Source organism: Clinocottus analis, unplaced genomic scaffold, assembly GCF_023055335.1.
Source record: "Clinocottus analis isolate CAN_PGR_092001 unplaced genomic scaffold, fCliAna1.0.p SCAF_28, whole genome shotgun sequence".
NCBI lineage: Eukaryota > Metazoa > Chordata > Actinopteri > Perciformes > Cottidae > Clinocottus > Clinocottus analis.
In genome coordinates this window covers 1,786,821-1,805,741 of record NW_027176020.1, presented here as the reverse complement: position 1 = coordinate 1,805,741, position 18,921 = coordinate 1,786,821, and the positions used below count along the sequence as shown (strand labels likewise).

The 18,921-nt window shown below is 48.6% G+C and overlaps 3 protein-coding genes across 7 annotated transcripts in view; 1 reads left to right on the top strand and 2 right to left on the bottom strand.

Annotated features, from left to right (window-relative positions):
• The window catches only part of cracd (capping protein inhibiting regulator of actin dynamics), a 19,275-nt gene extending 15,024 nt beyond the window's left edge, over positions 1–4,251 (bottom strand). For 2 of the 4 annotated variants that reach the window (XM_068592889.1, XM_068592887.1), the window contains exon 1: positions 4,069–4,251. The gene's annotated coding sequence lies outside the window, so the exon portion shown is untranslated. Of the gene's footprint in view, positions 1–711; positions 825–4,068 lie in introns of those variants that run through there. The other 2 variants (XM_068592886.1, XM_068592888.1) reach the window with 2 other exon arrangements.
• Positions 4,252–5,076: 825 nt separating this feature from the next.
• Positions 5,077–9,351, top strand: chst14 (carbohydrate (N-acetylgalactosamine 4-0) sulfotransferase 14). The gene is made up of 2 exons (XM_068592893.1): positions 5,077–7,192; positions 7,788–9,351. The coding sequence occupies exons 1-2, from the start codon at positions 6,905–6,907 to the stop codon at positions 8,619–8,621; spliced, it is 1,122 nt and encodes a 373-aa protein (XP_068448994.1). The 5' UTR covers positions 5,077–6,904; the 3' UTR covers positions 8,622–9,351.
• Positions 8,962–18,525, bottom strand: cep135 (centrosomal protein 135). 2 transcript variants are annotated; one of them, XM_068592891.1, is made up of 26 exons: positions 18,286–18,525; positions 17,753–17,867; positions 16,947–17,137; positions 16,676–16,843; positions 16,447–16,588; positions 16,263–16,347; positions 15,609–15,737; positions 15,325–15,528; positions 15,158–15,223; positions 14,929–15,079; positions 14,004–14,212; positions 13,777–13,932; positions 13,552–13,686; positions 12,957–13,034; positions 12,711–12,862; positions 12,398–12,513; positions 12,148–12,302; positions 11,520–11,575; positions 11,267–11,435; positions 11,070–11,180; positions 10,747–10,932; positions 10,455–10,664; positions 10,173–10,375; positions 9,986–10,090; positions 9,501–9,647; positions 8,962–9,371 (listed from the first exon to the last, which is right to left on the bottom strand). In XM_068592891.1, the coding sequence occupies exons 1-26, from the start codon at positions 18,497–18,499 to the stop codon at positions 9,350–9,352; spliced, it is 3,675 nt and encodes a 1,224-aa protein (XP_068448992.1). In that variant the 5' UTR covers positions 18,500–18,525; the 3' UTR covers positions 8,962–9,349. The 2 variants fall into 2 exon arrangements, with proteins under 2 accessions (XP_068448992.1, XP_068448993.1); XM_068592892.1 differs by having other exon boundaries at positions 17,753–17,892; positions 18,286–18,427.
• Between the last annotated feature and the right edge of the window lie 396 nt (positions 18,526–18,921).

The window sequence follows — 18,921 nt, the reverse complement described above, 5'->3', positions numbered from 1 at the left end:
GGCGTTCACTTCACAAAATGTCACATCTGTACTTATAATGTATGGTCTGTTTGAGTCTAACAGACCATAATGTACTAAATGAACATCATGCTGTATAGAAGACTAGAAACTAGAGATTGAGACATAAACTCACGTTTACAATGTTTACTGAGGGAATACATCAAGAGAGAAGTAGAGTCACTTATATAGACTTCTATACAACCAGAGGAGTCGCCCCCTGGTGGTCAGGAGAGAGAATGCAGCTTTAAGACACCTTTTCAGTTTTCCATATTTAAACGCTATCGCAAAACTCAACTGCCAAAACGCAGCATCATCATCATCATCAACATCCGTGCAGCGATGAACATCCTTCATGAATCATACAACGCTCTGCTTCTATTCTGTCGGCATCGGTCTGCTTCCTCGGCGGCCACAAAAGGATTTTAGCGTGACACACGCAACATGTATCACGTGACCGCGGTTACATTTTCCACATGAGCCGACGATCAAGTGACAAACAAACAAACAAACAAACGGTCTGTTCCAGCGTCTCAAACCAAAAGTGCAGTTACGTTCAGAACAACACCAGCTGATCACGAGGGTTGTTGCACGAATAAAAACACACAAAATCGATGTGAGCTATATTCACACCTGCAAAAACGATGCTGCCTCCCACTTCAGCCGATATTTTTGTTGTTGTTTTTTTTACTCTGTATAAGAATGCCTTCTTACCGTCCTGCAGTCGAGGGTATCTGCGAGTGTGCGGCCGCTCCACCTGCCTGCTGTCACTGTGGATCTAGGGCATTACCTGGAGTCAGGTGTCAGATGCAGTGTGTGTGTGTGTGTGTGTGTGTGTGTGTCTCAGACGAGTGACGGCGTAAACATCCTCTCGTTTACTCTCACGTCGGTGAAAAATTTGATTTGATTCTGTACGACGCAGCCGAAGACTTTCGAAATGAAAAGTGTCAGTGATGCGCGTTTGAGTCGAGCACATGTACAGTGTGATTGGGGGGGTTGTGTGTCTGTGCTGAGGACGCACAAAGTGACACTTTGTGTGCGACGCCAGATCTCCAGCCCCGGGGAGAACAGAGTGGCATTCATCGTCTCCGCTGGACGGCCGACACAAAGGCCGCCATTGTGCGTGCGACAGTAAGAGAGTTCTCGCACGCGCACGGCGAGCGCTTATTAACGCTGTGAAGGCTGGGAAGGGATGAGAGATGAAGCTGTGTTCTCTCTCCTGACCACCAGGGGGCGACTCCTCTGGTTGTATAGAAGTCTATGTTTCATGTGTTAAAGCTGCATTCTCTCTCCTGACCACCAGAGGGCGACTCCTCTGGTTGTATAGAAGTCTATGCTTCATGTGTTGACGCTGCATTCTCTCTCCTGACCACCAGGGGGCAACTCCTCTGGTTGTATAGAAGTCTATGCTTCATGTGTTGACGCTGCATTCTCTCTCCTGACCACCAGGGGGCGACTCCTCTGGTTGTATAGAAGTCTATGCTTCATGTGTTGATGCTGCATTCTCTCTCCTGACCACTAGGGGGCGACTCCTCTGGTTGTATAGAAAATGACTACTTTAGCTGAGTGGCGTAGACGTGAATTCATGTAGCATAAAGTTAGCTTTGTACCTCCGCAGATGAAAAAGAAAAATGGTAAACGTGATGTTATTTTTTTTAAACGTTTAGAGATCATTTTTCGCAACAATCCAAAAGCGAATGGAAGAAACCGATCTGCGTTTTCTTGAGGGAACCGGTGAGACGCTAACTTCCTGGTTGGCTACAAATAAAATAGCTCAACCCTCACTATAGTTAGTGGTCTCTTACAACCAGCTTAGCTACCTCACAGGTGATGATGATGTGGCTTCACCAAAACCTGCACGCTGCCTCTATACAGCCGCACGGCACTTCAAAGACAGACTGCTCTGACTCAGAAATAGAGCCCCACATCCCTGCAGAGCAGCACAAACATGCTCTCTGAAGATATTCTCATGCACACAGAATGAGTCTTAATGAGCCCACATTGTGTGTGAAGAGATGCACCTCCTTCTCCTCCTCCTCCTCCTCCTCCTCGATATTCTCAATGACACGGTAGCTGCCATGCAAAACTCTGAATGTTGGGATGAAAACATGTGAACGTATATTTTATTCTCGTCGTCAGATATTAATAATTTGTATTCTACAGTGACGCAACCTCCGCTTCTGAAGAGGGAAGCCGATGGGGAACTGTCTTGAACCGTCATTCTCTCTCCTGACCACCAGGGGGCGACTCCTCTGCTTGTATAGAAGTCTATATAAGTGACTCTACTTCTCTCTTGATGTATTCCCTCAGTAAACATTGTAAACATGAGTTTATGTCTCAATCTCTAGTTTCTAGTCTTCTTCTATACAGCATGATGTTCATTTAGTACATTAAGGTCTGTTAGAGTCAAACAGACCATAAAGCAGGGGACGCTTTAGGGGCGGGGCTACCAGGTGATTGACAGGTCTCTAACCGAGTGGTGTATGGCGTCTCTACGTCGCTCCTCCTCAGTCCTAATATGGTCACTTCAGTTTGTCAATTGCGAAAACAACAACAACAACATGACAACAACCGTAATCCAAGATGGCGACGATGAAATTTCCGAACTATTGGCTTCAGGACTCTGCGTCTTCTTCTTATCTGCTGTCTGTGCTTAAGTTGTTACTGTGGATCAACGATGACATTTCAGACCTAAATGCCTCAAACACGACAATACAAACCTCGTCATCGTGTTTTAAAAGATGTTATACATCAAAAGATGATATTAATACCTGTACGACGCTGGTAACGAGTAACACCTACAGAAATACTGTTTTACTGAGACCAAGTTCATGTCCTTTAAAAAAAATAATAATGGAACCAGCATGGAGGTTCGTCAAAACGACTGAAATCGACATTTAATAAACGAGCATTAAAAAACAAAGGACCCTCGTGGGGATTTAAAATCCAATCCACATTCACAGTCTTCTATCTGAGGGTCAAAGGGCGTTCAATGACTCAAATAAAATGGAGGACGTCTGGCTGCAGGGACAGAGCGGACGTCTTCATGGAGAAGTCAGTCACCGTGAAAATCCTAAAAAAACATATGACATTGCAGTACATACTTCATATAAAACACCACTCACAGCACAGCCTTTACTAGGAGAGCATCTCCTCCTGCCACACACACACACACACACACACACACACACACACACACAGCTGTGTGTCTTCACTTGTCATCACTAACAGCTCATAGATTTATAACCAATCAGGTGAACACACACACACACACTCAAACCAGCAGCCTGTGATGGTAATGCATGTCTCTATGTGTCTCGTGCACGAGCCCACTGACGGTGACAGTAATGCAGTATTGATTTATTTCAAAATAAAGGCCTTTAGACGACACATGCACGCGCATAAATGAATCCATCCCGCGGGCCTGCAGCGTCTATACGGCCCGTGCGCGTTTTGGTCCAGCAGCTGACTCGCATGTCTCGCGCGTGAACGACCACATCACCGACTGTGCGCGGATCGATACCTCCCCGGTAATGGCCGATAAGCGGGTGCGCGCCGCGCGGTGATTACAGGCAATTAAATCAATCATTTAATATGTGTGTGTGTTTTTTAAAAGACGCACGGAGAACAAAGACTCTGGCCTTTGTTCACCAAATAGCGTCACGTTGGTTCCGTTATGTGCACACTCACACGCGCGCACACACACACACACACACACATACATACACATATATACGTTAATACACGATTAATCACAGTTTGGCCTGTTGACATCGCCGTTTGCGCATTTCAAGTCGGATCAAATTGCAAAGTCCCAGCCCATTTTACAGCGCACATGCGCGCGCACACATACACACGCGCGCGCGCACATCTGCGAAGGGGATGGATGGATGGATGGATGGATGGATGGATGGAGCAGGAGATGTGAGCGCGGGTCAGTGAGGGATGATATACAGTGACAAGGTCACCGGGCGTCGATGGGAACAAATCATCGAAATGAATGAAATGAAGAAGAAGAGAAGAAGAGACGCGATGCGGAAGAGAAGAAGAAGAAGAGAGTCTCGTCTCCACCTTGCTGCTGACGCGCGGTCCTCCTCCCGACCAGCTCCGGCTGCCGCGACCCTTTTGTGTTGCTGATGCTGCTCGATGCGGGTGCACGAGAGGGGAAGACGCACGCACGCACGCACGCACAGTCAGTCCCCCGCACAGCTGCACGCGTGCGAGACTTGTGGGTGAAGGGGGAGAGGATGGAGAGAGGAGGGTGTGGCAGCGAGCTGCTCGGTGTGCACAGACAAACGCACGCGCTTCCCCCGGCCGTCACGACGCGTGCGCGCCACGGTCACGTCAGCTCGTTGCTTTTCGGAAGTAATTATAATTTTTTTTTAAAAAGAAAGAAGAGGAATGGAAAATGAGCGTAAGCACCCGGAGGAATAAATAATAAATAACAACACACTGCTGTGCAGTCTACCGGATGTACTGGAGAGACTTAATCGCCCTTTAAAAATGACATTTACATATATTTAAATATGTGAGCCAAACTGTTTCATAATTAGCATCCAAACTAGCTCTCTGATTGGCTGGTTCTCAGCTGTCATGGTGTCAGATTCCCTTACGTTCAGCTCCCAGAGACCCACGTGACCCTTCGCTCCATGTGGAGGTCGGATTTGATTTAAAATTGGATTTTATTTGTAAAGCTCAATAATCAATCTTGTAGTGAATGTCTCATCTTTTAGGTAAAGGTCTCATCTTGTAGGTGAAGGTCTCATCTTGTAGGTGAAGGTCTCATCTTGTAGGTAAAGGTCTTATCTTGTAGGTAAAGGTCTCATGTTGTAGGTGAAGGTCTCATCTTTTAGTGGAGGTCTCATCTTGTATGTAAAGGTCTCATCTTGTAGTGGAGGTCTCATCTTGTATGTAAAGGTCTGATCTTGTTGGTGAAGGTCTCATCTTGTAGTGGAGGTCTCATCTTGTATGTAAAGGTCTCATCTTGTAATGGAGGTCTCATCTTGTATGTAAAGGTCTCATCTTGTAATGGAGGTCTCATCTTGTATGTAAAGGTCTCATCTTGTAATGGAGGTCTCATCTTGTAGTGGAGATATCATCTTGTAGGTGAAGGTCTCATCTTGAAGGTGAAGGTCTCATCTTCTAGGTGAGGTCTGATTGTGAGAGGTGCTACTTCCTGTAGAGAGCGACCAGCTGAGGGGGCTCAACATCCTCCTGGTCGCCTCCCTTTAGGTGAGATACCTCATGTGATCTGGGTCCTCCAGGACCCTCAACGTTTTGTGGCCCTTTCCCCTATTTTCTGACACTAATCGGATAACCAAGAAGATAATCTTCGGATTAATTGAGAATTAATATAATCGTTATGGTTGCAGCCCTGAGAGATAAACTCCTTCACTAATATCAGTGGAAAACCTCCACCGCTGGTTTTAAATCTCACAATCATGAATGAAGATGGATGTTTTTGCCCCATTAGCTCCGTATTACAGGCATTAAAACACAGACAGGAAACAAGAGACCTTTTATTAAACATGTGTCGGGATTTAGATTTTTTTTTTTTCAACCAAATTCCAGGAAGTGTGCAAAGGATTAATATCAAAATATGCCATTCCCCCCAAGGTTTATGGTAATAGGCTTTAAAAACCAAAAGGCTAAATACAACGATGCCGTAAATGTGGGTTTGATACTTACAGCTTTTAAAAGATCGGACTCGTATTTCTATTGAAAGTATTTGCGGTAAAATAAAATAAACATATTCCATGTGAGATCGTGTTGATATTTGTTTTGGGGGGAGGATGAGCTGGAGAGTCGTGATGCTGATGCTGCTCCTCCGCACTGAGAGGAGTCAGGCCATGAAGGATTTCACAAGAACTGTAACGTGATTCTGTATAAAGAAAAAATAAAAATAGATCTTACTTCACTGTAACGTTCCAGACTTAAAACCAGACAAATGACTTCACTTTCACTGGATTGAATCAAAAGGAATCAAAGTTGCCTCAATTATGGCTTAACACGAGCTGAACTACACGTCCCAGCAGGCATTGGGGTACTTCAGGGTCCCAAAGGAGTTGTCCTGGACTGATTGCAAAAACTTATTCTGCAAATATGCAAGCAGCCAGTGTGAATTTAAACAAAACAAAACTTTACTGAATGTACTCCATATTACAAGAGTTGCTTGTGCAGGAAATATTGTTTTGTATTTATTATTATTTTCATGAGAGGACATCTTCATCAAGTAGACACAATATTTTAATTAATTTTACTCGAGGAAAAAAAAAAGTTTTATTTTGAAAGTCCATACGGAAACGGCTCCATCTGCTAGCTTCACGAGCTCCGGAAGTTAAATATACACGTATATAACTACTACAATGTCTTATTGTATTTATTATTATTTTTAATCTAGACAGTTAAATTATCATTAGTTTCATGATGACATATTTACTTCAAGTTGACACTTTTAATGTGTTTTAATCGAAAAAAAAGAAGATAAAACTGTTTTATTTTGAAAGTCCATACGGGAACCGCTCCATCTGCGCACGCACACTAGCTTCACGCGCTCCTGAAGTTAACTATGGTTACGTGGTAACCAACCGCCCCCCTCGCGCGCAGACGTATTAGTTATATATAAATATACTACGAAGCTTTATTGTATTCATTATTACACGTTAAATTATCATTAGTTTCATTTGAAGTATACACTTTTAATGTGTTTTAATCGAGAGAGGAAAAAAGTTTTATTTTGAAAGTCCACACGGAAATGGCTCCATCTGCGCAGGCACGCTGGCTTGACGCGCTCCTGAAGTTAACTATGGGTACGTGGTAACTGTTTCTCCTCGCGCGCAGAGACGTATCAGTTATATATAAATATACACACACATATAAATATACATATATATATATAACTACTACGATGCTTCCTCGCCGGCCGGACAGCGGCGGGAAGCGGGCCGGAGGAGGAGCCCCGCGCGGCGGCTCGGTGGTCAACTTCAGGTCGGCGGGCTCCGCGCGCCGCGGCTCCGCGGTGCTGCCGTCGGTGCTCACGTTCCTGGTGATCGTCGCGTCCGGAGGCCTGCTGCTCATGATCGAGAAGGGCATGCTGAGCGGCGTGGAGACGCCCGCGCCCCGGGGGCCCTACCTGGACCCGCGGCCCGGGGAGAGGAGGCAGCCCGGGCCGGCCGCCGCGGACGTGGACTCGGAGGTATCCACCAAGAGGTTTTAAGTAGTAGAAGAAAGTTTCATTTGTGGATTTTTGTTGTTGTTGACTTTGTTTCACAATATCTGTGTAAACAAATTGTGGGATTAAAGGCTCTGAGGTGGTTAGTGGGTGAAGACTTAGTTTAAATATATTCTAAAACCTTCTGGTTTGTTATTGTGCTCATTAAATGTGCATTTTGTCATCTTAATACAGTGGAAAAAAATACCCTAAAGTGTTATAAATGTGTGCGATGCAACGATTTAACTGTGAGTTTATACATGTGTGTTCTTTTATTACCTTTTTGCCTATAACAACTTTAAAAAGGGCAGTTTAGTGACGCACTTCCATAACTTTATTGGACTAAAAGACAAATGTTTGACTCACACCTGACAAAGTCAACACGTCTGGCAGGCTTTTCCATTATAATACATATATAAATATATATATTCAAGCTCTAAGACAAGACAACATCACAATGACACTTTCTGGAATGCACATTTGAGTTAAAAATGTCAGATTTCTGAGTTTTCTGCACGAGGGATGTATCACGCTTAGCCTAGCCTAGCTTAGCATTAATCCTCGACTTGTCCCTACTCAGATCCTCCAGGAGATCCGAAACCGCACCATCCGGACCGTGTGCAGCCAGAAGAACATGCCCCACAGCGTGTGGTCGCTGAGCCCGCCGCAGAGGAAGACGCTGCTGCAGCACGTGCTGGTGAGCGACCGCTACCGCTTCCTCTACTGCTACGTGCCCAAGGTGGCGTGCTCCAACTGGAAGCGGGTGCTGAAGGTGCTGGACGGAGCCCTGGAGAGCGTGGACGTCAGCGTCAAGATGGACCACCGCAGCGACCTGCGCTTCCTGTCCTCGCTGAAGCCCGAGGAGATCCGCCACCGGCTGCGCCACTACTTCAAGTTCATGTTCGTGCGCGAGCCCATGGAGCGCCTGCTGTCCGCCTACAGGAACAAGTTCGGGGAGATCGAGTCCTACCAGAGGAAGTACGGCGCGGAGATCGTGGCGCGGTACAGGAAAGGCGGCGGCGTTGGCGGCGGCGCGCGGCCGAAGGGCGACGACGTGACCTTCGCCGAGTTCGTCCGCTACCTGCTGGACGAGGACGCCGAGCGCATGAACGAGCACTGGATGCCGGTGTACAACCTGTGCCAGCCGTGCGCCGTCTCCTACGACTTCATCGGCTCGTACGAGCGCCTGGAGGGCGACGCCGAGCTGGTGCTGCGGCGCGTCGGGGCGCCGCCCGCCGTCCGCTTCCCCGAGCGCCAGACGTGGTACAAGCCGGTCACCGCCGAGACGCTGCACTACTACCTGTGCGGGCTGCCGCAGGCGCTGCTCAGGGAGCTGCTGCCCAAGTACATCCTGGACTTCTCCCTCTTCGCCTACCCGCTGCCCAACACCACCGCCCAACACTGCCGCCATTAGACGTGCGACGTCTTTTAGAGATAGAGACAGTTTTGTATTCCTCGAGAAGCTGTTACATGTTTTTTTTACTTGAGGTGTTTTCCTCAAAAGGATTGACTACGAAAACCACTAAAGCTTGAAATCAGCTGCGAACAAAAGACACAAAAAACTGAATATCGCTTCAATTTCCAGGTTTTCCTGCCGTGCGCCGTTCCAGTATTGAACCATTCCCGTGAGGAGATCATGGTGGAAATACGTTTTGCTCAGTGCTTTGTCTCACTTTTTAAAAAACAAGCGTTGTCTTTTGCGTTTCCTTCCTCAAACTCTGTGCACCGTGTTTACCTTGTAATAAAAACACCAGTTCAACTTTAGCGACGCACATCATCGCTTTTGTATCGCTTTATTTTAGGAATAATTTAATATTTTAATCATACAAAAGGGGGAAAAAAGCATAATACACAAAACCACAGTTGGACGGATACTTTTGTTTCTTGAGGTTATCGTCGGCGAGAAGTCTGACAGAAGGAATTAAAATAGCAGCTAACTGTGCTAACAGCGCTAACATTGCAAAACTACAGACATGGCGCTGTTGAGCTTTCTTTGAATGTTTTGGGTCTTCGATTTAAAAAAAAAAGTAAAACAGTAAAAGGGCGCGACTTCACAAAAGGTTGGCAATGCCACGACGTCAAGGACAAATGTCCAGACGTTAGAAGCTTCTCGAGTCCTTCACTCGCCCGACTCTCCGGGCGTTAATCCTTGAAGCTCACGCTCCTGCAGAGAGGAAGAAATGTGTGTTTATTTTTTCCAAAATGATGAAATAAATAAGGCAGAAGTGTTTATAGAAACAGCTCTGACTCAACACTTATTTCCTGTTGAGAGGATCACCGAAGCTTCACTCACTTGTCGGCCATCTTGTCGGAGCGGCTCAGCGTCCGCAGGATGGAGCGCTCTGGGGAGCTCTGAGAGCTGGAGGCGTCGAGGGACAAGGAGCTCTGCAGCGACGAGAAGGAAACGCCCTGACGACGCATCTCCTGCACGGCGCGCTCGCTGAGGACAGAGGACATGAGGACAGAGGGCATAAGGACATGAGTTGGAGGACAGGAGGAAAGAGGATAAAGGGCATGAGAATAGAGGACAGAAGACGCAGGGCAGAGGACACAGGATAGAAGACAGGAGGAAAGAGGATAGAAGGAAAAAGGATAGAGGGCATGAGAATAGAGAACAGAAGATAGGATAAAGGACAGAGGACACAGGATGGAGGACATGAGGGTAGAGGATAGAAGACACAGGACATAGGACACAGGATAGAGGACACACGTGTCAAACGTCTGGCTCTTCATCCGCTGCAGGTGTTCAGAGGTCAAAAGGTCAAGAGGTCGTCTCACCGCTCAAAGCGCTCGCTGGTCAGCTGTCTCTTCAGAACGTCCATCTCCATCTGCAGCTGAGAGACTTTCCCACGGAGCTGCGACACCTCCCTCACATGCTCCGCGCTGACGACAACAACAAACGCATCATGAATCAACAACAACAAAAGGGGGCGGGGCGTGTGTTCTGCCGTGGCTCCGCTCTCACCTCTTTGCGTCGGCCAGCGCCAGCCGGTCGCGCAGGACCTTCAGCTCCGACTCCCTCTCGCTGGCCGTCAGGTGCGTCTGGAACTCTTTGTGCCGATTGGACGAGAGCAGCGTCTCCAGGTTGCGGACCGTCAGCCGCTCGCTGGCCAGCTGCTTCCTGAGAAGCTCCGCCTCCGACCGCACGTCCTCCAGCTCTCCTGTGAGCTGGAACACACACACACACATATATATATATATAGAGGTCTATAGAGGACTGGACTGGGCTGGACTCGTCGGGCCTCACCCTCTCGAGGTCCATCCCTCTGGAGGTGAGCTGGCGTGCGGCGAGCTCCTTGCTGGAGTCCAGCTTGACGCACAGCTCCCTGACGGACGCCAGGTCTGAGAGGAGCGCCGCCTTCTCGCCCTCCGCCTTGTGCAGGTCCTCCTCCATGCGGGACGTCCCGCGCAGCAGCGAGGACACCTGGGCCTCGTAGGCCTGCAGGGCCTGAGTGTGCTTTGGGGGGGAGGAAAGGTGCATCCGTCAGGCGCCGGTTTCAAAAGACTCGACCCCCTGACCTCCTCGTCCCGCGTCCCACCTGCTGGATCTCTCTCCCCTGCTGGCCGACGGTGTCGCGCAGTTGCCGGCGCTCCGTGTCCGAGGACAGCAGCTCCAGGCGGATGGAGTTGTTCTGGCCCTCCACCTGCTGCAGCTTCTGCTCCCGCTCCTCCACCTCCGACTGGGTCGCCCGGAAGCGCTCCAGCAGGTCCCGGTTCTCCTGCTCCTGCACAGGGGGAATCGAACACAGAGACGTTGAGACAGGGGAGGACTTTTAACCACTTTTTTTATGACTTTAAACCATAAATGAACGTCATGAACACATGAATAGAACACATTATATTATAGGAACACTGCTCTTGCCTTGGCCGACATCACTTTCTCTATCCGGGACACTTCAGAGATGTAGGAGTGGACTCTCAGCTTCAGCTCGTCCTTCTCGTGCAACGCCTCCTCCATCTCGCCGTGGACGGCCTGCACACAGACACCACCAGGGCGTTAACCTCCTCTTCGTCGCCCCCTCCTGGCTTCTCTCTCTCTCCCTCCCTCTCTCTCCCCACCTGGTTCTCTCTGGTCATGGTCGCCAGGTCGTCCTGCAGCCTCCGGTTCTCCCGCAGCGTGACCTCCTTGTCTCTCCGCAGCCCGGCCAGCTCCTCGTGCCCGGCGTCCAGCTGCCGCCTCAGGCTGGAGATCTCCCGCTCGCGGCTGCTCAGCGCCCCCTGCAGCTGCCTGCGGGGAAGCACAACCCGCCGGAACGCGTCAGAGCGACGCTTCTTCGCAAAAGAAATCGAGCGGCGAGAGCGCGCTACTCACGCCAGAGAGTTGTCCAGGTTGGTGATGGTGAGTCTCACGTCCTCCAGGGTCTGTTCCTGCGAGAGCGAAGACAGCGTTACGCCTCACTGGGGCTCTTTAGGTCCTGACACAACCCACACGGCTCAAGCTACTAGTGTCTGTGAACACTACCCCCAAAAAACAGCAGGAAGTCAACCAGAACCAGAACATTTGGAGGGACGGACACCAGTTAATGAGGTTAACACTCGACTTGGACTTTCCTGTTGAAGTCCGGTGTTTGCTAAGACGAGAACATGAAGAATACGCTCAATAAAAAGTATAGAAAAACCCAAGTGAAGGCTTCTAGAGTCTGGAGGAAAAGGCATCCGTGTGCACAGTCGACAAAACTGATGCAAATAAACTAAATTGAAAGTTATTCACATGTAGTTTTTCCAAACAGTACCAACAAAAGGAGAATTATGCACGAAATATTCTGTCATTTTAGAAGATCTTCACTTGATTTAACTCCCAACAACTTCTGAAGCCTCACAGTAACTTAAAAAAGCTTTTGTCTGCACAGAAAGAGGATGTTGTCCTCAGAGATGGAACCAGCAGGAAGAGGAGCGCTCACATGACCTCATGACCTCCTTCTGGAGTTTAGTTTTGGTACCTTCCTGGTCGTCTCCTCCTGGAGGGCGACCATCTTCTCCGTCTTCTTGTCCACCTCGTCCTGCAGGGAGTCTTTCTCCCGGTCCAGAGCCGAGATGCTCTTCTGCAGGGCGGACGCCTCCTCCTGGTGCTTCGAGCCCCGGTGGCTCAGCACCGCTGCCGGAGGGCGGGGGAGGGCAATAAACACAAACAGGAAGTCAAGTAAACTGAAAACAAACAAACAAAGTCTTGAAGAATCCACAAACATCCACCTATGGTCTCCTCCAGTTGGGTGATGTGCTGGCGTGCGGTGTGCAGCTCGCTGCTCTTCACCGACAGCCGGCGTTGTGTGTCGGACAGCGACTGCTCCATCTGCTCCTTCAGCAGCCTGCCGGACAACAACAACAACAACAACAACAACAAGATGCAGATAAACAAGATGGCGTCGCTCTTCTGCCGTTTGAGTTCTGCACCGTGGTTTTTTTCTCTTGAAGGCAACGTTTCTTCCTCAGGAAAACGTGCATTTCTTCTTATTTGCACCTCCTCTTCCTCCTCCTCCTCCCTCCTCCCTCCTCCTCCACCCACCTGAGAGCGTTAGACTCCGCCCTCTGGTGCGACGCCTCCTCCGCGCTCTGGACCAGCGCGACCGACCGGACCTTCAGCTCGTCCTCGGCGGCCGCTCGGTTCTCCTGCAGCAGACACGCCTGCGACCGCAGGTCCAGCCGCTCGCGCTCCAACTGCAACGCCCCCGAATATGAATAAGTGAATAAATACATAAATCACACGACGTGAGAGGAGTCAGATTCACTCTTGACGTCCGGCGGGCCTCACGCTCTGAACGGCGTCCTCCAGCTCCAGGATCCTCCTCTGCTCCGCCTGTCGGTCTAAGAGAGAGGCATTCTGGGAAACCTGGGGGAAGAGTTTGAGCGCGTTAGCGTCGACACAATCGAGTTACACAACTAGTTTACGTCATAGCGAGGTGTGAGAGACAAAAGGGACGCCGCATCGAGCGAGTCGACACCAGAAAGAGCTTCCTGACCGCAGGGAAACAAAGTTTCTGGAAGGTTTAACAAACAAATATTGTTTGAAGCTGAATATTTTCTCATCACACTTTGACACAACAAATAAATCAACGACAGAAGATACAGACAAAAGGCCGAGATGATGATGTCATCTTCTTCTGGGTAAAAACCCAAAGATATTCAATTTGCTATCAAAGAAAAACTGATGATATTCACAGATCTTTTGACAGGAATAACTGAACGAATCTCGCTGATTCACTTCCTGTAAATATAATATCTCGACTGATCGTTGCAGCTGCAGAAACCTTCTCAAACGATCGATGACAACACTGTTGGTTGATTTGTTATCAAGGAACTGGAGGAAACTGAACGTCTGCCGACAGACGGACGCGACGCTGACGAACCTTGGCTCTCTCCGCCAGCGCGTCTCTTTCTGCCGCCAGCTGCCGGACTCGGGCGTCGGCCCGTTGGATCTCCTCCTTCAGCTCGGCGAGCTCGGCCGCCGCGTCCGTCCTCCGGGCCTTCAGGTCGTCTTGAGCCTGGAAGGAAACAAAGCGACGGCAAACGGGCCTTTAATAAACGCCTTGAAGCAGAGTTTCCCCGCCGCGTGCGGTGAAGCGCTCACTCACTTGATGGAGGAGCGATCTGAAGCGGTCCCTCTCGGCGCTGAGGCCCCGCACGTCGTCCTGGATGTCCTCCATGTGCTTCTCAAAGTCCAGCAGCGCCGCCTTCAGCTCGTCTCGCTCCTTCGCCAAACGCAGCAGCTCCGCCTCCGCGGCGCCGCCCTGGAAACACGACGGCGTGAACGAGGATCGCCACGAGAACCCGTCGAGCTACAACAGGACGATGTCATTACCCTCGCGGCTTTGGACGGAGGACTCGACCGGCCGCGGCGGTCTGGACTCTGACCGCCGGCTCGCTTGTAGCGCTCGGCCTCGCGGCGGTAGCGGTCGCGCTCCTCCTCCAGACTCCGGACGAAGGCGTCCAGCCGCGACGGCGAGCGCTCCCTCCCGCAGACGCCGTGTTTGGCGCGAACGGCCTCGAGCTCCAGCACCAGCTCGCGGTCTGCAGAGGAACGCCGCTTTGTTTTTTATCATAATATCTAGCATCTAATAATAATATCCAAGTCTTCCTCCGGGTTTAAATATAGTAAGCAAGCTTTTCATTCTTCCTGAGTGTCCATTTCATTCTTTCATTCCCATTTTAAGTCCCAGCATGCCCCATTCAGACAATCTTTGGGCATAAACTACGTAATTTTGTCCATTTTTGATCCAAACATCACAGTTTTTTGACTGAAACTCCTTCCTAACAGGACAAGACTTTGTTTTATTGTGATGTTTGTTGCAGGTTCTGATTCTTTAGGTCCTAATCTTTCCATAAAGGTGTCTTATTGACGCTCCAGGAGGCTTTTTGGGGAATCTGGCTCATATCATGCTGGATGTTCATAGTTAGTCAAAATATCTTTTTAATAGTCTTTTTTTTTGCAGATATACATTTTTTTCCCAAGACTTTGCTGAACAAATACACACAATAAACACAAGTATTGGAGTTAATTTGGGGTTCCTACGACGACTCAAACAGGGAAAAGAAGTCTAAAGACAAAACTGGTTTCACAGTTTAACCAACAAAGATAATTAAAGCTAAACATTTGTTCACGCTCTGAGATTTATTCATTACAGAAACTATTTATTCCAAATTGAGGCTTTTCTTCCGCGTAACAAACAGAAACCTCGCTGCAGCTCAACACGACGTCTCTGCTGTCGGTTTCAGCGGCTTCTTACCCGCCGCCATGGTTTTCTCCACTTTGTCCTGCAGCCGCAGCTTCTCCTCCTCCAGGAAGTTCACCAGGCCCTCCGTCTTCTCCTTCTGCTCCTCCAGGAGCAGCAGCTGGTCTCGGAGCCGATCTTTCTCAAAGTCGCCCTCGGACTGCTCCTTCAGGGCCAACACATCATACGTTACGATCACTGAGGGACGCGATGACCCGATAACAAAGTGTTGCACTCTCCATACCCGTCTTAAGTTAGTGATGATGTCCTCCAGGTCCTTCATGATGTGCTGTTGCCTTTGCAGTTCTTTCTGTTGAGAGGAAACATTCACATTGGTCTTCATGGTATATGTTAACGGTCCTGTCTTCAGTGTCTCATGACAGGTGACATGTTTGTTTCTCGTCTTCGTACTCTGGCTTCTTGCAGCTCGGCGTTGGCGGTCTCCATCACGTGGTCCTTGTCCTTCTCCAGCTGCTGGGCCAGCCCGTCGATGTGCGTCAGCTCCTCGCACAGCTCCAGGTTCTTCAGGGAGAGGTCGGCCACCTCGCTGGAGGCGTCCTGCTTCTTCTGCAGCTTCTGATCCAGAGTCCTGTTGCTCTCCTGCAGGTACTCGATCTAAAGGGAACACAAGACTGAGCAGGTTCCACCTCCTCCGCTGAAGGACCCGAGCGCCTCGTGTTCCCCGCGTGACTCACCTGGAGGTGAAGATGCGCGATCAGCTTCTCGTTGCCGGCGTTCTGAGCCTCGAGGGAAATGACGTCGTGAGGCCGTCCTCCGCTCAGAGCGCGGCTCATGCGCTCGATCTCTTTGTCCCTCTCCTCCACCTCCAAGCAGCGTGGAGAAAAAACGGGTTAACATTTTGGAAACCGTGCAGGGAAATCCTCCCGCTCCCATTTTAAGTCCCAGCATGCCCCATAAAATACATAATTTTTCCATTTTTTAACTGAACAACACAGTCTTCTGACTGAAACTTCTTCTAACAGACCAAGACTTTGTTTCATTGTGATTTTTGTTGCAGATTTTGATTCTTTAGGTCATAGTCTTTCCATAAAGGTGTCTTATTGACGCTCCAGGAGGCTTTTTTAGGGAATCTGGCTCATATCATGCTGGATGTTCATAGTTACCATCAAAATATCTTTTAAAAGTGATTTTTTTTGCAGATATACATTTTTTTCCCAAGACTTTGCTGAACAAATACACACAATAAACACAAGTATTGGAACTAATTTGGGGTTCCTACGACGACACAGAGGAAAGGAGGTCTGGAGACAAAATTGGCTCCACAGTTTAACGGGTTAAATAACATTTAACACGTGTTTAAGCGCTTCCAGCGTTTATGCATTGCTCACCTGTGAGTTCAGGTGTTTTATGAACTCTTGAGCGCTCTCCAGGTCGAGTTTGAGAGTTATGATGTCATTCTGCAGCTCGCCAATTCTACAAAAAAACAAAAAAAAAACGCCGTAAAGCAAAAGCGAGCGTCTCACACAACAACAACATATCTTCTACATTAAAGCGCCAAAAACAAGAACGGACCTCCCGTCCGCCAGCTGCAGCAGGTCGGCGATGTACGGGTCGTCGGGCTGCGACACCGGATACGCCGACGTGGAGGAGGCCGGCACCAGCTCGTCGATCTGCATCCGCTGGCGTCTGAACGGGATGCTGCGCTTCTGCCCGCCTGCGGAGAAGAGGAGGATCCCGTTCTTCAGTTTCACAAAGTCTGGCGTCACTTTGTCGGCGTGTCGCCGCCGCCGCCGGGCTTTACCTGGCGTCTGCACCACCGCCTGCATGTTCTTCTCCTGCAGCTGTTGGATGCGCTCGGCTTTGGCCTTGCTGTCCTTCTCCAAGCAGCGCACCTTGTGCACATACTGGTTGTTTAAAAACTTCAGGTCGGACGTCGCGTGGTCCAGTTTTCTGATGTGGGTCTTGAGCTCTAGAAGGAAGACGGAGGGTGTGGGGGGGCGGGTTGCGTCACACCGTTTTTTGTGCGTGCGTGCAGGTCAAGGATGATACCGAGGATGGAGATCACAGCTCACCTCTGCCGATGCAATCCTTCTCCTCCCTCAGCTTGAGGAGCTCGAGGTGCAGCTCGTTGTTCTCCCGCACCACTCGGGCGTTCTCCGCCCTGTACGGCTCCAGGAAGGCATCGACGTTCCGAGTTTCTTTCTCGCTTTTCCCCACGGACAGTTTGGCCTGGCGCAGGCTTTCGGTGGTGAGGACCAGGTCACTGTAACACAAGAGGAAGGACGTGTCTGAGGAAACGGCTCGTCACCTGTCGTTGACTGGCTGCACATTAAAAGACAGTTTGGATTGTTTAGAAGTGTCTGTATGAGTCAGAGTTTTACTGCAGCAGATTAAGCAAAGTGATGTTCTGCTGTGGACATATTTCAGTATATTAGAATATTTTCAACCCTTTACCTTGATGTCAGACAACAACTGAAGCGGTTACCTAGGCTCTCTTCAAAGCCACCAGATTCCATTCATAAAAACACAGATTTTAGCTCATAGAACGCAGCAGTCGCCGGTCCTCCGCTGCATTGGTCAGGAGGTTAGTTTGTGTTATTGTGCGACTTTGGTGTTTTACACGATCAATTCGGCTTCACCAAAGTCACACAACAACACAAACTTACTCACAGCTCGATGCAGCGGAAGGCTTTCTACGAGGTTAAATCACTGTTTTTATGAATGGAGTCTGGTAGCTTCGAAGAAAGAACGTATTTATCCAGTTCCTCGTCTGTCTGACAGCAGGAAAACCGGTGCAAAGGTTAGAACCTCACGTCTAACCCTCCCAGCTGTCCTTTAAGTTTTAAAAGGACTCCAGACAGACAGATGGAGGCTTCACCTGAACAGCTTCTCCACCAGCGGCAGGGACTCGATCCCCAGCGGGCTACGGTAGCCCAGCTGGTCCAGACGCTTCCGCAGGTTCACGTACTTCCTCTCCGCGTTGTTGTTCATGTCTGCGGCGCCGACAGTCACGTGACACTAACAACAACGCGCAACACATCAACAACTATCATGTGTGTATTAACAAGGACTCGGACACTTTGCAAACATGTCTCTCTAGGATATACATATTTAAACATATACATCACATAAACAGATAAGCAAACTGTAATTTAAGACTTGTGCCGAGTTAAACATGTAACTAAATAGTTAGCTTGTTAACCTCGTGTTTCAACTAAGTTAGCTAATACTAGTAACTGCGTCACTCGTGTAGCTCACAGGCAAATATGGCAATAAAAACCTAGTGTGGTTGATACATGAGTTAACGTTTGAGCGACAACGAGCTCTGTTTCTACTGTTAAAGAACGAGCTAGCGCTAACTAGCTAACCTAGTTAACTTGCTTTAACTAGCTTAACTGCGGCTCAACTCACCGCTGACGGTTGGCCCGACTGACGTCCGCTCGACGCTACGTAACCGACGTAAACGTCTCTCTTTGGGGCAGTAAGTTGCACTAGAATCCGCGTCGTTCTCCGTTAAAACGGTTTGACGCTCAACAACAAATAAAATCTCGGAGTTGACGTGTTTTCGCGGGTAAAAGAGTTTGAAAGGGCGCCGCTCGCTCTTCCGGTTGGGATCCGTCACCATGGAAGCGAGAGTTGAGGGGGGCGTGTTTTGGGAGCCGGCGTTGTCCGGTGCAGGAGGGCGGAGCCGCGAACAATGGAATAAATACAAGCTTAAATTGTTATTAAATATTATTCTATTTTATTTGTTTTATATATTGTAATTTTTTCTTATTCTATATATATATATATATATATATTGTATTTTATATATATTGTGCATTTCTATTCTATATATATATTAGCATTTTTATTATCGTTTAATTTTTATATATATACATATATAAATATATATAAATTAAACGATGATAAAAATGTATATATAGTGAATTTTTATTATTATATTTTTTTGTATGTGTTGTGAAATTTTTATATTTTTATTCTATTTTTGTATATTGTGCAATATTTATATTGTATTGCTTACCTGAAATTTCCCCTTGCAAGATT

What these genes read in the sequence shown, in the direction of transcription:
- chst14 (XM_068592893.1), top strand. Translation starts at nt 6,905, where the DNA reads ATGCTTCCTCGCCGGCCGGACAGCGGCGGGAAGCGGGCCGGAGGAGGA. An exon ending in CCGCGGACGTGGACTCGGAG is followed by an intron (nt 7,193 to 7,787) that starts GTATCCACCAAG and finishes GTCCCTACTCAG; the next exon opens with ATCCTCCAGGAGATCCGAAA.
- cep135 (XM_068592891.1), bottom strand. Translation starts at nt 18,499, where the DNA reads ATGGTGACGGATCCCAACCGGAAGAGCGAGCGGCGCCCTTTCAAACTC. An exon ending in TAAAACACCTGAACTCACAG is followed by an intron (nt 15,738 to 16,262) that starts GTGAGCAATGCA and finishes CGCTGCTTGGAG; the next exon opens with GTGGAGGAGAGGGACAAAGA. An exon ending in TCGCGCATCTTCACCTCCAG is followed by an intron (nt 15,529 to 15,608) that starts GTGAGTCACGCG and finishes TGTTCCCTTTAG; the next exon opens with ATCGAGTACCTGCAGGAGAG.